Source organism: Microcaecilia unicolor, chromosome 3 (genome assembly GCF_901765095.1).
Source record: "Microcaecilia unicolor chromosome 3, aMicUni1.1, whole genome shotgun sequence".
Taxonomy (NCBI): Eukaryota; Metazoa; Chordata; class Amphibia; order Gymnophiona; family Siphonopidae; genus Microcaecilia; species Microcaecilia unicolor.
Window position 1 is genome coordinate 93,398,484 of NC_044033.1, and position 16,885 is coordinate 93,415,368.

General features: G+C 48.7%; 1 protein-coding gene across 3 annotated transcripts in view; it reads left to right on the plus strand.

The window, feature by feature from the left end:
• LOC115464256 (uncharacterized protein At4g38062-like) overlaps positions 1-16,885 on the plus strand; it is a 101,648-nt gene that overhangs the window by 19,459 nt on the left and 65,304 nt on the right. For 2 of the 3 annotated variants that reach the window (XM_030194656.1, XM_030194657.1), the window contains exon 2: positions 15,616-16,021. The exons of the other annotated variant lie outside the window; for it this stretch is intronic. In XM_030194656.1, the coding sequence (XP_030050516.1) occupies positions 15,785-16,021 (237 nt within the window). In that variant the 5' untranslated portion in view covers positions 15,616-15,784. The remainder of the gene's footprint in view (positions 1-15,615; positions 16,022-16,885) is intronic. 3 annotated transcript variants of the gene reach the window in all.

A 16,885-nucleotide genomic window follows, 5' to 3' on the forward strand; every position in this document is an offset into this window, starting at 1 on the left:
GCCTCCAAGCCTAATCCTTAGGTTTTGTTGAGGCCTGGGGTTGAGGGCTCTTTTGAGCAAGTGCAAACCTGGTGGTGCCAGGTCCCTCCTTTTCTCCCCCCTCCCGCTGGCTCCGTTTAAAAAAAAAAAAAAAAAAAAAATTTTAAACGTCTTTAAAGGCGTTTAATTCGACGTTTCTTTAAACGTTCATTGCAGCTACTCACTGGGACACCAGTTCGTTACAGCTCGGAGCGGCAAGCAGGTAATTTTACCTTTTTATAGCGGGCAGGGGGTTCCCCGATTCTTCTCCTCGTGGCAATGGCGTCGGAGGGCGAGGGCGCAAAGGGTCGCTCCCCGGATCGCTGGAGCGCTTCTAGAGGGGATGCGGGGGTTTTACAACCTGATTCGCCCTTGATGGGTGATAGTTTAGTGACCGATGAATGTCCCGGTCGTTCCTCCGGCGTGGCGGTTTTTTCCCGCCATAAACGCCCATCCCCCGCTCCTCGCCTCCGCCATCTTGGCCGGCCACGCGGCTCGGACGGCTTCTTCGGGGCCGCCCTTGAGGTTGGAGACATTAATGCCATGAACGCCCTTAATTTGGGCGACGGCACAAAAGCGGCTAAAGTTAAGCGCCGTTCTTCCCGCGCGGCTCCTTCACGGAGTTTCGCGCCGGACGCCATTTTGGATGCGCAGCATGTCTCTCCCCCGCTATTGCGAGCGCCGGTTGAGAGTGCGTCTAGGGCTGTTGCCCAGGCTGCGGAAGTGCACAGTCTGGGGGTTTCTCCCCCGAGTTTGTTTTGCTGCTGCATCAGGCTTTCCTCATGCAAAACACTGCCCCTGCTCCCTCTTCTGATAAAGAGGTTGAGGTTCCCAGAGGTAAACGCCCTCGGGTTGATTTCCAGGCCTTGGAGGACTTTTGTCTCCTCCGATGTAGATGAGGGCAGCGTGTCTGAGGTCTCCCAACGATCCTTTGCGGATTCCTTGGAGGAGATAGATCCCCGCTCGGATGGAGCGGATGACCCCTCTGCAGCGCGGCTTTTTAGCCCAGAGGATTTGCCCAACCTGTTGTTACAGGCCATGGACACTTTGAAGATTTCCTCTCCGGAGGACGTCTCTCCCTCAGCCCCTGTTGGCTCTGCCATTATGCTGGGGACGAAGCGCCCGCCTAGAACCTTCCACGTGCATGATGCCATGCACACCTTAATTGCGGCTCAATGGGATGTCCCGGAAACGAGCCTTAAAGTGGCTAGGGCTATGTCCCGCCTCTATCCTTTGGCTGTGAGTGAACGTGAGGCCTATCTGTGGCCTACCGTGGATTCTTTAATCACTGCGGTGACTAAGAAACGGCGTTGCCGGTGGAAGGGTGGCACGGCCCTAAAGGACGCCCAAGTCAGAAGATTGGAGGCGGCCTTAAGGTCGTCCTTTGAGGCAGCTGCTTTAAGTTTGCAGGCCTCAGTTTGCGGCTCCTATGTGGCCAGGGCGTGCCGGACTATGGTGCAGCGGGCTTCCCCCTCGGATCATTCCTTGAGGGCTGATTGGCCGGCCCTGGAATCGGGCTTAGCCTATTTGGCAGACTTGCTGTATGATGTCTGGAGAGCCTCAGCTAAAGGCATGGCTCAGACAGTCTCTGCGCGGCGGTGGCTTTGGCTGAAACATTGGTCTGCTGACCACGCCTCTAAATCCCGCCTGGCTAGATTGCCTTTTAAAGGCAAGCTGCTCTTTGGGGTCGAGCTGGACAAAATCGTGACTGATCTCGGCACGTCTAAGGGCAAGAAATTACCAGAGGTCAGGGCTCGGGTTAGTACTCGTCCCGATACCTCCAGAGGACGGTTGCAGGAAGCCCATCGGTACCCGCCCGGGCAAGTCGGGTTCCTCTGCCCCCTCTTCCTTCAAGAGGAATTTCTCCCCCAAGCAGCATTCCTTTCGCAGAGACCGCCGTCCCGGAGGTGCTCCCTCCGGTCCTCCCCCAGGGTCTCGTACCAATGACGGGGCCTTGGTCCACGCCCCAGTGCAGATTGGAGGACGGCTGTCCTCGTTTCTGGGCGAGTGGACCACTATAACTTCAGACGCGTGGGTGCTGGAAGTCATCAGAGACGGCTACAAGCTAGAGTTCTGCCAACCCTTAAGAGACGGGTTTGTACTCTCTCCCTGCAAGTCTCCGGTCAAGCTGTGGTAGTGCAGCAGACCTTGGACAACCTGATCCGCCTGGGTGCGGTCGTTCCGGTGCCAAAAAATCAGATTGGCAAGGGACGTTACTCCATTTACTTTGTGGTTCCAAAGAAAGGAGGTTCTGTCCGGCCTATCCTCGACCTCAAGGGGTCAATCGGGCCTGGAAAGTGAGGCACTTTCGCATGGAGACTCTCCGCTCTGTTATAGCGGCAGTGAAGGCAGGAGAGTTCTTGGCTTCCTTGGACATCAAGGAAGCGTACCTGCATATTCCCATCTGGCCTCCTCTCCAACGCTTTCTGCGTTTTACAGTCCTGAGACGACACTTCCAGTTCAGAGCCCTCCCTTTCGGGTTGGCTACTGCTCCGCGGACCTTTTCCAAAGTAATGGGGGTCATAGCGGCCTTCCTGCTAAAGGAAGGAGTACAAGTCCATCCTTATCTGGACGACTGGTTGATCCGAGCCCCCTCTTATGCAGAGTGCGGCAAAGCTATGGACCGGGTAGTTGCTCTTTTGAGCTCCCTGGGATGGATCATCAACTGGAAGAAGAGCCAGCTGCGCCCGACTTAGTCCCTGGTGTATCTGGGAGTTCGATTCGACACCCAAGTGGGCAGAGTGTTCCTGCCAGACAATCGGATTGTCAAGCTTCAGGCTCAGGTGGACTAGTTCCTAGTAGCCTCTCCTTTTGGGCTTGGGACTACGTGCAGCTGTTGGGCTCTATGACGGCCACGATGGAAGTAGTGCCCTGGGCCAGGGCTCATATGAGACCACTACAGCTATCTCTGCTGCTGCGCTGGACTCCGATGTCGGAGGATTATGCTGTGCGCCTTCCCGTGGACCCAGCAGTGCGCAAGGCGCTGAGCTGGTGGACGCAGACAGACGAGTTGTCTGCAGGATTGCCTCTGGTGACCCCGGAGTGGATTGTCGTCACGACAGACGCCTCTTTGATGGGCTGGGGAGCCCACTGCTTGGGAAGGACAGCGCAGGGGCTCTAGTCTCCTGCAGATGCAAGTGGTCTATCAACCTCCTGGAACTCAGAGCCATTCGGTTGGTGTTATTGGAGTTCATCCCGGTACTGGTGTTGAAGCCTGTACGGGTCCTGTCGGACAATGCCACGGCTGTGGCCTATATCAACCGCCAGGGAGGTACCAAGAGCGCCCCTCTAGCCAGGAGGCTATGAGTCTTTGCCAGTGGGCGGAAGCGAACCTGGAGCAGCTTTCAGCGGCCCACATTGCCGGAGTCATGAATGTCAAGGCGGACTTTCTCAGTCGCCATACCTTGGAGCCCGGAGAGTGGCAACTATCTGCTCAGGCGTTCTTGGACATCACGAAGCGCTGGGGCCAGCCGAGCCTAGATCTGATGGCGTCATCGGCCAATGGCCAAGTGCCGCGCTTTTCCAGCAGAGGACGGGACCCTCGATCCCTGGGAGTAGATGCTCTTCTCCAACAGTGGCCGACACAAGAGCTCCTCTATGTGTTCCCGCCTTGGCCCATGTTGGGCAGGGTGCTAGACCGGGTGGCAAAGCATCCCGGCAGGGTAATCCTGGTGGGTCCGGATTGGCCCAGACGTCCCTGGTATGCGGACTTGTTCAGGCTCTCAGTCGACGATCCTCTGCGGCTGTCAGTGGAGCAGGGCCTGTTACATCAGGGTCCCGTGGTGATGGAGGATCCCTCTCCCTTTGGTCTTACGGCCTGGCTATTGAGCGGCAGCGTCTGAGGAAGAAGGGCTTCTCGGACAAGGTCATCGCCACTATGCTGAGAGCGAGGAAGCGCTCTACTTCTACTGCTTACGCCAGGGTTTGGCGTATCTTTGCAGCATGGTGTGAAGCAGGCTCACTTTCTCCCTTCACTGCTCCAATTTCTTCAGTGTTGGCGTTCCTGCAAGAAGGTCTGGAGAAAGGCCTGTCGCTCAGTTCCCTTAAAGTCCAGGTAGCGGCTCTGGCTTGCTTCAGGGGCCGCCTGAAGGGTGCTTCCCTGGCTTCGCAGCCAGATGTGGTGCGCTTTCTCAAGGGAGTTAATCACCTGCGCCCTCCTCTGCACTCAGTGGTGCCTGCGTGGAATCTCAACCTGGTGCTAAGAGCATTGCAGAAGCCGCCTTTGGAACCCTTGTCGAGGGCATCTCTGAAAGACCTGACGTTGAAAGCAGTCTTTTTGGTGGCTATCACTTCAGCCAGAAGAGTTTCCGAGCTCCAGGCGCTCTCATGTCGAGAGCCTTTTCTGCAGTTCACCGAGGCAGGAGTGACTATTCGCACAGTGCCTGCCTTCCTGCCCAAGTTTGGTTCTCGCTTCTATGTGAATCAGCAGCTCTGTCTCCCTTCCTTTCGTAGGGAGGACTACCCAGAGGAGTACTCCGCTCCTGAATATCTGGATGTGAGACGAGTCATCATCAGATACTTGGAAGTGACCAATGATTTCCGGAAATCGGATCATCTGTTGTCCTGTTTGCAGGTCCTCGTAAGGGTCTGCAGGCTGCTAAGCCTACAGTGGCAAGGTGGGTCAAGGAAGCCATTGCAGCGGCTTATGTGGCCGCGGGGAAGGTGCCGCCTATCCAGCTGAAGGCTCACTCCACGAGAGCTCAGGCAGCCTCGATGGCAGAGGCCGGATCCGTCTCCTTGGAAGAGATATGCAAGGCGGCAACGTGGGCTTCGGCTCATACATTCTCCAAGCATTACCGTTTGACTGTGGCTGCACGGGCGGAGGCCCGGTTTGGAGCTTCAGTGTTGAGGTCAGGGATTTCTATGTCCCGCCCTGGGTGAGTACTGCTTCGGTACATCCCACCAGTCTATGGATTGATCAGCTTGATGATATGGAAGGTAAAATTATGTATAATCATACCTGATAATTTTCTTTCCATTAATCATAGCTGATCAATCCATAGCCCCTCCCAGATATCTGTACTGTTTATATTCTGGTTGAATTTTAGGTTCAAGTTTAGCCTTCAGTTACTTCAGGAGGACTTCGTGTTCAAGTTCTTCTTTCACTTGGATTCTTCAAGAGTTGAGACGAGTTTGTGTTACAGTGAGCTGCTGCATTCCTCTCCCCTCCGTTTTACGGGGCTGGATTGAGACATAAATTCTGCCGGCACTCCCTCCCGCTTCGTGCGGCTGTAGGGCAGCTTTGTACCCCTCCCGCTTCGGCGGTGTTAGGGTCAGTCAGCTCCTCCCGCGGTTGCGGTTGCAGGATAAGCCAGATCCCCCCGCATCGGCGGGTGTGGTGTCCCTCCCCCGCTCCGCGGGGATGAGCTGGACGGATTCCCCTCCCCCACTTGTGTGGGATGAGCTGGGTTAATTCCCCTCCCCCGTTTCGGCGGTGGTGAGCTGGGCAGAGTGTCCCTTCGTGGGTGTAATTCTCTAAGTGCTGAGTCCTGCGGATGGAGCTTTGATATCGACATACTGAGGAGTTTCCGGCAGCACATGACCACATATAGGGAGGCAAAAGTTTGCTCTCTATCTCCACCTGCTGGTAGATGGACACAACCCACCAGTCTATGGATTGATCAGCTATGATTAATGGAAAGAAAATTATCAGGTATGATTATACATAATTTTACCTTCGATAATACGGTTGGCGCCGGCTAAATCTCAACATTTACGTCAAATGTTGAGATCGCCGGATTTAGAGATGGCTGGGTTCAGTTTTCAGACATAATGGAAACCGGGCCTGGCCATCTCAAACCCGGCGAAATGCAAGGCATTTGGTCATGGGAGGAGCCAGCATTTGTAGTGCACTGGTCCCCCTGACATGCCAGGACAACAACCGGGCACCCTAGGGGGCATTTCTAAAAATAAAAAAGAAAAGAAAATAGCTCCCAGGTGCATAGCTCCCTTACCTTGGGTACTGAGCCCCCAAATTCCCCCCAAAACCCACTCCCCACAACTCTACACCATTACCATAGCCCTAAGGGGTGAAGGGGGGCACCTACATGTGGGTAAAATGGGTTTTGCGTTTTTTTTGGAGGGCTCAGCATTTATCACCACAAGTATAACAGGTAGGGGGGGTGGACCTGGGTCCACCTACCTGAAGTGCACTGCACCCACTAAATACTGCTTCAGGGACCTGCATACTGCTGTCATGGAGCTGGGTATGACATTTGAGGCTGGCAAAAAAATGTTTTATTTTAATTTTTTTTGGATGGGAGGGGGTTGGTGACCAATGGGGGAGTAAGGGAAGGTGATCCCCGATTCTCTCCAGTGGTCATCTGATCAATTGGGGCACTCTTTTGTGACTTGGACCTAAAAATAAATGGACCAAGTGCAGCCGGCGAAATGCTTGTCTGAGCCGGCCATCTTTTTTCCATTATGGGGTGAAGCCGGCCATCTCGTAACCACGCCCCTGTCCCGCCCCATCCTGCCTTCTCTACCCTGCCTTGAAGGTTGGCCGGCTCTGCGACGGAAAGCAGTTGATGCCGGCCAAAATCGGCTTTCGATTATACCGATTTGGCCGGGATCAAGAGATCGCCGGCCATCTCCCGATTTGTGTCGGAAGATGGCCGGCGATCTCTTTCGAAAATGAGCTGGATAGTACCAGAGAGGCCTTTGCAGGCTCCGGTGTCAACAAGTGCAGGGTGATGTGGTGGTATGATCAAGTTCATAACAATACGCGTAACTTAATTGGCTTAAGAAGCTAATCAGCATTGATAACAGCACTTAACAAGCAATAATGAGTACTAATTGTCAATAATTAGAATTTACATGCACAACTTGCTAAGCATATTCTCTTAATGAACTGCGCCTAAATTCTAAAGCGCATAGTTCAAAAGGGGCATGGCTATGGGCACGGAAATGGGCATTTCATGGGCGTTCCCAAATTTATGCTTATAGTTATAGAACATGGCGCAGTGCACATAAATCTACACGTGGGAATTTACACCATGTTTTTGTTGGTATAAATGGATGCGCATAGTTTTAGGCGCTGGGGATATCAACTAAGCGTATTCTATATACCAAATGTTTACGGAAATGTTTACCACATGGATTTTTTAGGTGCCTTATATAGAATCTGGCCCTAAGCGAGTTGCGCAAGTCAGTTTTAGAATACTGCATATTTATTTATCCCTGCCTTTCTCTTGTGCCCTGGAGGTGGTGTCGGGCTACTACTTTCACCCTCTTGTAGATTTCAACCTCTTCTTCCACCTCAGTCTCACTGCTTTTCTTCCTTCCAAGTCCATCCCATCTGTCTATTTGCTCCTCTGCCTCTACTAGTAGCAGTCATTTATCGACCCCCTGATAAGTCCCTTTCTTCCTTTCTCACTGACTTTGATGCCTGGCTTTCCTTCTTTCTTGAGCCTTCATCTCCTTCCAGTGGTGTGCTGGTAAATGTTTAACAATAGGCTCTCTCCCCGGTCCCCCTCTGCGCCCCCCCCCCCCCAATTGCAGAGCTGGCTATAGCCGGGGAGAGAGCCTGGGGGGTGGCGGCAATGCATTCCTCCAGGAAAAAAAAATTAAATGATCCCAGGTTCCAATCTAATTCATGTTTAATGTGCGATAAAATGCCATAAATAAGTAAATAAATAAATATAAACTTTTAATGTTGAGCACCTGATTCTCAAAGTGAACATATTCCAAACACCATAATGAAAATAAAATGAGTTTTTTTTTCTACCTTTGTTGTCTGGTGACTGTTTTTCTGATCATGCTGGCCCAGTATCTGATTCTGCTGCTATCTGTCCTCTTAACTGTTTCCAGGGCTTTCTTTCCATTTATTTCTTTCCTTTCCTCCTTTCTTCTTCATTTCTGGTCCTCAGCTTCTGCCTATTTTCTTCATCCATGTGCAGTTTTTCTCCTCTCTTCCTTTCCCCTCATCTCATCTCCTTCCTCACTCCATCCATGTCCAGCATTTCTTCTCTCTCCCCTTCTCTCCCCTGCCCTCCATCCACCCATGTCCAGCGACCCTTCCCTCCCCCTGCCCTGCATGCATCCATACCCAGTGACCCTCCTCTCCCCTGATCTCCATTCATCCATGTCCAGCAGTGACCCTCCTCTCCCCTGCCCTGCATGCACCCATACCCAGTGACCCTCCTTTCCCCTGCCCTCCATCCACCCATGTCCAGCAGTGACCCTCCTCTCCCCTGCCCTGCATGCACCCATACCCAGCGACCCTTCTCTCCCCTCCATCCACCCATGCCCAGTGACTCCCTTCTCTCCCCTGCCACCTCCTCCCGAGTTGTTTAGCGAATTCTCCTCCCTCCCTTCCTCCAGATCCGGTCCCTCACTGACTCCTTGTCCTTCTAATTCTTCGGGGCAGGCAGTCTTGCCTACCCGCTGCCAGCGCTAACTCTCCCCCGCTGCCGGTTCGCGCTTCAAAATGGCCGCCGAGACTTCAGCAGAAGTCTCGCGAGGCCACCTCTGGAAGTCTCGGCGGCCATTTTTAAAGCACGAATCGGCAGCGGGGGAGAGTCAGCGCTGGCAGTGGGCAGGCAAGACTACCTACCCCAAAGAATTAGAAGGACAAGGAGTCGGTGAGGGACCAGATCCAGAGGGAGGGAGGAGAGCCAGAGCCGGCTCGCAATTTTTAACAACTGGTTCGCAAGTCGGTAGAAAGTTTAACAACCGGCTCTTGTGAGCCGGTGTGAGCTGGCTCCAGCACACCACTGTCTCCTTCCCTCATTCTTGGGGATTTTAACATTCATGCTAATGATCCCTCTGACTCTTTTGCTTCTCAGTTTCTTGCTTTAACATCCTCTTTCAATCTTCAACAGTGCTCCACTGCCCCCACTCACCAGAATGGCCACTGTCTTGATCTTATCCTCTTCTCAAACTGCTCACTCCAGTTTCTGTGCCTCAACTCTTCCCCTCTCTGACCATCATCTGATAACTTTCACATTTAAACACCCTCCTCTCCAGTCCCGTCCAATCTTAACCAATACATTTAGGAATCCTCAGGCTATTGACCCTTCTACTCTGTCCTCCAGTGTTTCAAATCTCTTCTCTACCAGTATGTTATCCAAGTCTGTCAATGAGGCTGTCTCTTCCTATAATACTATTCTCTCCTCTGCTCTGGACACTCTCACTCCTCTCATTCCCCGTTCTGTAAAGCGTACCAAACTCCAGCCTTGGCTGACCTCTAGAATCCACTACCTACGTTTCTGTGCCCACTCTGCCGAACGCCTTTGGCTGAAATCCCGTGCCCATGCTGACTTCATACATTTCAAATTCTTGCTGACCTCCTTCCAGTCTGCTCTTTTACCTGCCAAACAGGACTATTACATCCAGTTGACAAATTCTCTTGGCTCAAACCATCGATGTCTCTTTGCTACACTGAACTCTCTCCTCAAAGTGCCTTCACCTCCAACTCCTCCTTCACTTCCTCCCCAGACTCTGGCTGAGTACTTTCATGATAAGGTTCACAAGATTAAACTTGAATTCTCAACCAGGTCACTTCCACCTCTCCTTCCCTTAGTCCATTCTCTCAACCCTCCAACCCCTGCCTCCTTTTCTGAAATCACTGAAGAGGAAACTACACATCTTTCCTCCTCGAAAATAAACTACCTGTTCCTCTGATCCTATTCCCACCCATCTACTTAACACTATCTCTCCTGCTGTCATCCCTTTTATCTGTCATATCCTCAATCTTTCACTTTCCACTGCAAGTGTTCCTGATGCCTTCAAACATGCTGTAGTCACACCACTCCTTACAAACCTTCATTGGACCCTACCTGTCCTTCCAACTATCGCCCCATCTCGCTCCTCCCTTTCCTATCCAAGATACTTGAACGTGCTGTTCACCGCCGTTGCCTTGACTTTCTTTCATCTCAAGCTATTCTTGATCCACTTCAATCTGGCTTTCGCCCCCTTCATTCAACTGAAACAGTGCTTGCTAAAGTCTTCAATGATCTGTTCCTGGCCAGATCCAAAGGTCTCTATTCTATCCTCATCCTTCTCGATCTATCTGCTGCTTTTGACACTGTTGATCACAGCCTACTCCTTGATACACTGTCCTCACTTGGATTTCAGGGCTCTGTTTATTCCTGGTTTTCTTCTTATTTCTCCCAGCTTACCTTTAATGTATACTCTAGTGGATCCTCCACTACTTCTATCCCACTGTCAGTTGGTGTACCTCAGGGATCTGTCCTGGGACCTCTTCTTTTCTCCATCTATACTTCTTCCCTTGGTACTCTGATATCATCCCATGGTTTTCAGTATCATCTTTACGCTGATGACTCCCAGATCTACCTCTCCCCACCAGAAATCTCAGCCGAACTCCAGGCCAAAGTATCAGCCTGTCTGTCTGACATTGCTGCCTGGATGTCTCAGCGCCATCTGAAACTAAACATGACCAAGACTGAACTTCTTATCTTTCCCCCTAAACCAACCTCTCCTCTTCCCCCATTCTCTATTTCTGTGGATAACACTCTCATCCTTCTTGTCTCATCAGCTCGTAACCTTGGGGTCATCTTCGACTCCTCCCTCTCCTTCTCTGCACATATTCAGCAGACTGCTAAAACCTGTCATTTCTTTCTCTATAATATCAGCAAAATTTGCCCTTTCCTTTCTGAGCACACTACCAGAACCCTCATCCACCCTCTTATCACCTCTCGCTTAGACTATTGCAACTTGCTTCTCACAGGTCTCCCACTTTGCCATCTCTCTCCTCTTCAAAATTTTGCTGCACGACTAATATTCCAGCAGTGTCATTATGCTCATATTAGCCCTCTCCTCAAGTCACTTCACTGGCTTCCTATCCATTTTCCGCATACAGTTCAAACTCCTCGTATTGACTTATAAGTGCATTTACTCTGCAGCTCCTCAGTGCCTCTCCACTCTCCCATTCCTCCCCGGGAACTCCGTTCACTGCGTAAATCTCTCTTATCTGCACCCTTCTCCTCCACCGCTAACTCCAGACTCCGTTCCTTTTATCTTGCTGCACCATATGCCTAGAATAGACTTTCTGAGCCGGTACGTCAAACTCCATCTCTGGCTGTCTTCAAATCTAAGCTAAAAGCCCACCTTTTTGATGCTGCTTTTAACTCCTAACCCTTATTCACTTGTTCAGAACCCTTATTTTATCATCCTCACTTTAATTACTACTACTACTACTATTTATCATTTCTATAGCGCTACTAGACGTACGCAGCGCTGTACACTTGAACATGAAGAGACAGTCCCTGCTCGACAGAGCTTACAATCTAATTAGGACAGACAAACAGGACAAACAAGAGATAGGGAATATTAAGGTGAGGATGATAAAATAAGGGTTCTGAACAAGTGGATAAGGGTTAGGAGTTATCTCTTGTTTGTCTGTCCTAATTAGATTGTAAGCTCTGTCAAGCAGGGACTGTCTCTTCATGTTCAAGTGTACAGCGCTGCGTACGTCTAGTAGTGCTATAGAAATGATAAGTAGTAGTAGTAGTAATTTACCGCCTTTTTGAAGGAATTCACTCAAGGCGGTGTACAGTAAGAATAGATCAAACATCAGCAATAGTCAATTACAGCAGTAAAAATATTCAAATAATAATAAAAAGTGTGGCATAGTGTACTACTTACAATGTCAACACAATACATAATAGAACACTTTAATTGATAGTGAAGGGTAGCACCCAACTAGCACTTATGTTTGTAAAAGTATACATAATTTTATCGTATATATTATGCTTACATTTAGGCACTAAAATCACAGAACGAGGGGGATATTGTAGTGGTTCATTTGTAGTGGGGCCATTGTTCACTCTAAGCAGAGTGGGAGTCCTCCAACTGCATTGCTGCCAGTAGGGGGTGGTGCTTCAAAATTGAGTTTTCAATTGCTAGGCACAGGCAGTGCTTTTTTTGTGCCGGTACGCGCCGGTACGGCGTACCGGCACCTTTTTTTCTCAGGCTGACAGAACTCTCTCGCTGAAGTCTGAGTCTCCTGCTGAGCGGCGCCGCTGTGACGGCTGATGAAGTTTGTCACGTCACCAACCCCTTACCCTATCAGCTTCGGCAGGCAGGCCCAGCAACAGCACGCACCCGACTGCAACGAAGAGGTCACCTGAGCAATGGCGCATGCGTGTTGTGAAGCCAGGTCCTGCACCTGCCTGCCTCGTGCACTGCCTTGAATCACGCGGGACAGAGAAGAACTGACGCCGTCAACAAGTGCTCACCAGCACTACTGCTCCCTCCTTAAGCTCCAAAGTTGGAAAAATGTTTGCAACAGGCAGGGCACAGCTGAGCACCGGCAGTGGGGCACCCGTTTGTGCTGCTGCACCCCTGTCCCGTCCCCCCCCCCCCCCCCCCGTGACAAATCAGAGAGGCTGGTTCAGGGCAGTAAGCAAGCTCCTCCAGCACAGCCCACAGCCTGAGAAAGAAAACGTCGGTGGTGGGTGATCTGTTTGAACTGCTGTCGTTGCTGGCGGTCTGAAAGATAAGCTTGAAGGTAGGACGCTGGAGCTTGAGGAAGAGGGGAGATGTCGGACCGTGAGCGGGGTAGAGGAGTGGCAGGGGGAGATAATGAATGGGAAGGAGAGTGGAAGAGAGGGAGAGAAATGTTGCTTTCTATGAAGCTTTGGTCTTTGTTGATTTGTGAATTGGGTTTTGGAATATAGGACCTTTCCACGTCCTGAACAAGGGGTTACACTGAAGGAAGGAAAGAAGTTCTGAGGTTAAAAATTTCCTTTGGGTTACCACAAACTTAATTGCTTAAATGTGGAGAGCTTTAAGGATAATGGGTATTAATTTGGTGGGGAATTCCTACTGAAGGAAGTTGGCCTCTGAGAAACCAGCAATCACTTTTCAGGTCTCTTCAGCTCTTGAGTTGTGCCTGGAGCACACATGCTTGAGGCTTGGTCTTCTAATTGCTAAGGTGTGACTTACTTAGCTAGTACAAAACAGTGCAATACCTTAACCTGCTGCCAGTCAGGAAGCCTGAGGATGGGCACTGCCCATTTGTTTAAATATTTATTGGATTTTAAAGGTTACAAATAGCAGGAAGGGATAAGACAAATGCAAGATGATGTCTGTTAAATTGCTTAGTGAAAAGGAGATATAAGGAAGCAGGGTTGTGGTAACCAGAGACTAGGTAGAATGGGTGGGGGGTGGTGTTAGAAGGTGCTTCACATATGACTGTTTTCTTGTTTAAGGTTTTTATAGTGGTCCCCCCTCCTCCAGCCAGTTTAACTCAGGTATCCCATACCCACAGCCAGTACTTCTGCGCCTATCTGGGGTCTCTGATGCCTGCCATGTGTGCTTTGCTAATCTTGGACTATTTACAGCCCAGAAGTACTGTGGGAATGGATGCTGTTTCCCTTCTTTGTCGGTTGGGGGATAGTAACGGGATTGGAGAGTGCGGTATATCAAGCATTTAATAAATGTAAACATGTAAGAGGCTCATCACACTGTCTGTTTTACCTAGATTGTAAGCTCTTTGAGCAGGGACTGTCTCTATGTGTCTCATGTTCAGTGCTGCGTGCACCTGGTAGCGCTATACAAATGTTAGTAGTAGTAGTAATAGAGAAGCTAGACCGCGGGTTGGTTCTTGGTGTGTATGAAGTGTTAATAATAATAAACATGCTGCATAAATATATGAGAAACAGTTGAACAGTATAAAGTTCCTATGGTCAGTGGAATGCAAGCATTAAGGCAAAGAAAGAGATATGAGTCACAAACCTGTGAAAATAATATGGTTGTCATGGAAATAGCCTTGAGCTATGTAGCCCTGGGCAGTGAAGTTGAGACGGAGGAGAAAGTCTGTGCTGGGGCAGAAAGAATGTTGCTTGCTGGAATTTGTAGATAAGAAATGTGAGAACAGGCTTCAAAGAAAAGGGTTGCTGACGTGCACACATTGGGTGCAGTATGAATGTAAGTGTATTTAAACTGAGGAGAAGATATGTATCTTAAGCAAAGCAAAGCAAGCATATATCTCTGTATTACTGCTGAGCAAACATATATCTCTGTATTATTGCTAAAAATAGATTCTGTAAGTATACTTTGCTTCCAGCATGATGTTCTCATGCTGCCTCTGTCCAACGGAGGACAGTTGAAAAAATAAAAACTTTTGATTATTCTTCTTTATAATAGGTGTCAGTTTATTTGTTTACACACATATAAGGTGTAAATAAACAGAAGGCATGTGTTTTGGTATCTGCTAAGGTCTGCATCTACATCTAGTAGATTAGAGAAAGCTTATGCTAAAGAATAAAGATACTGACATTTGCATCTATTTACACCAACATGATCTCTAATTTGCTCTGGAAATGATTGACGTCACAAATACAGGATTAGGGCTTCAAGAAAATGAAGTATATAAAATGAAATGCTAAGGGCACTTATGAGCCAGAAAAGGCAGACAAACAGGGAGCACAATGTGGATAGCTAGATATAGTTCTGAAATTAACAAATGCTTTAGATTTTGCTTTATTACTTTTTGTTCAGAACTGATCCAGGTATAGGTAGCAGTAGTGCAGAAATAAGTGATAGCAGGAAAGATTCGTCACTGCTTGAGAAATCTTAGTAAAGCTGGGGAAGAAATAATTAAACTTCAGTTTGTAGAGGAAATGGTTTTCATCAGCTTTGTTTAGGTCTATGCTGTTTTCACCATTTATACATTTATTTTGCACATATGAATGCATGATGCTTCACTAAAATGGATTGATTTACACAGGAAAAAAAAGGAAGGTCTTTATTTGTTCCTGAAAGTTATGTTAGTGGACCTTTTTGTGTACTTTTTTCGTCCATTCATTTTATAGCACTTTACAGTGTTTTAAATACTATCTATAGCAGAATTATGGACTTCTACATTTTTAGGTTCTTGATGCTGCTGGAATAAGGCAGGTCAGATTGTTAGTATTATACCCAGGCACTAAGATCAGCATTACTTATTGTGACTCCATCAAGATCTTCTTATATGTAGTTCTGTGTGGAACATCCTGTTTGTTATGTTTTATCAGTAAGAGATGTATTGGTGTTCTAGGGACTGGTGTAATATTCTCAAAGATGCTTTTTATATGCTGTATGACTACCGTGGGGTGTGGTTACTGTGGGGGCGGAGCTATATATGGGGCGGAGCATTCATAGTAGCCCCACCCCCCATGTTGCCCTGCATGAGTACCAGCACCTTTTTTCTTACAAAAAAAGCACTGGGCACAGGCAAGTTCCCTGGAGTCCAGCAGAACTTGCCTATCCCTCACGATTGAAAATGTGATAGTGAAATGGCACCCCCACTGGCAGGACTATAGGTGGAGGACTCCTGCTTAGCTTAAAAGGAACAGTGAGTGGGGCTAGTCTAAACCTTAAATATCAAGGGTTTTGAAGACTTGATGAGATACAAGGTCTCTAACTTTTTTTTTCTTCTATTGTTGGATTTAATTATTTTATTCATTCATGGATTATTCTACTTCAGAGTGACCCCACAAACTGTGGTGGTTGGAGTTACAGTATAATTCCTGTATACTGGGAATTAACTGATTATTCTCTAAATAATGTCCCTGACCCCCCCAAAGGGCTCTTACTTTGAATTGAAGATCATACCTTTGATAATTTTTCTTTTTTTCCCCTCTCCAACAGAAAATACCTGCTCACCATCTCAAAGACTGTAATGGGAATCAAAGTTTTAAGTCCACCTAAGATAACATGGATTTAGCACCTTCAGTTTTCACAGCACTGCACTAGATGAGTATAAAACACAACTTCCTGCTTGGAATTTTGAAAGCCATAACCCATTCATTATGTGAAAATGTCTTGTTCAAAACTCAAGCCACAAAGCAAGCTGTCAGATCCCCTGGAACCCGTGAAACAGAGTAGTTCAGTTTCAATTATGAAGATCAGAAGGAATAATTCAGAAACTCTTCCTTGTGTATCAGGGGTGTCTTTGGGACCTCATAATTTCAAACCACCTTCGAATCTTGTAGCTAATAAAATGAGGGCCATTCATGACAAAAATGAAAAGACAATGATCCACAAATCCATTCAGGTAAGATTGTTTTTCTTTGTAATATTTTCTTGGCATAAAAATATCTTCAGAGACAGCAGATCTAGTCAGACCAACTTGGTTACCTTCTCTGAGAAAATGATGAGGAAAGTCTGGAGAGACTAGAAGAGACAGTGTCAGCTTTACCATAGTGTGCAATTCAGTGCCTCAAAGGAGGCTTATATATCCTGTCATTAATTGTGGTGTATTTGGAGTGCTGTCAATAAAAATAGAATATAATGTTGAAAACATGGGAGAAGCATTTAGACTAAATGGAAATATGAAGCTACATAAATTTCTTGATGCAAATTTTTGTTATGCCCTTTTACTTTGTGATTTATGATATTTTTGTAAGTTGTGTTGCCTGGGGTGTATTTCTGGGTAGGCAACTCAGAAATGTCAATAAAACAAAGGAGGGAATAAGATGTGAAAAGTCTAGACAGGTCTCCATTTTGGACTGAAAACAGAAACTGAGCAGGGCCGCCGAGAGGGGGAGGGGGGGGGCAAAATTCCCCAGGCCTGGGCCTCCAAGAGGGGCCCGGCGCCAAGGTCTCTCTCTCTCTCTCCTGCTCCTGATGGGACCACGGGTGATCGCCTCCCGACAGGAGAACAGGAGAGAGAAAACTCCGGCACCGGGCCACCCTTGCATTGCCTTGCCAAGCAGCTGCTGGGCCTTCAGGCCGTGCATGCTCAGTTTTGAAACCGAGCATGCGATACCTGAGAGTAAAGCAGCGGCAGGGGCAGGCAATGCAGCAGCCGGCAGAGGAAAGAAACAGCGCTTCCTGGAGGAAGACTTCTGCTGGTGGGGCCTCAGGATCCCAGCCAGCCAAGGTACTTGTAGTTCCAGGCGGGGGGTAGTGTAGGCGA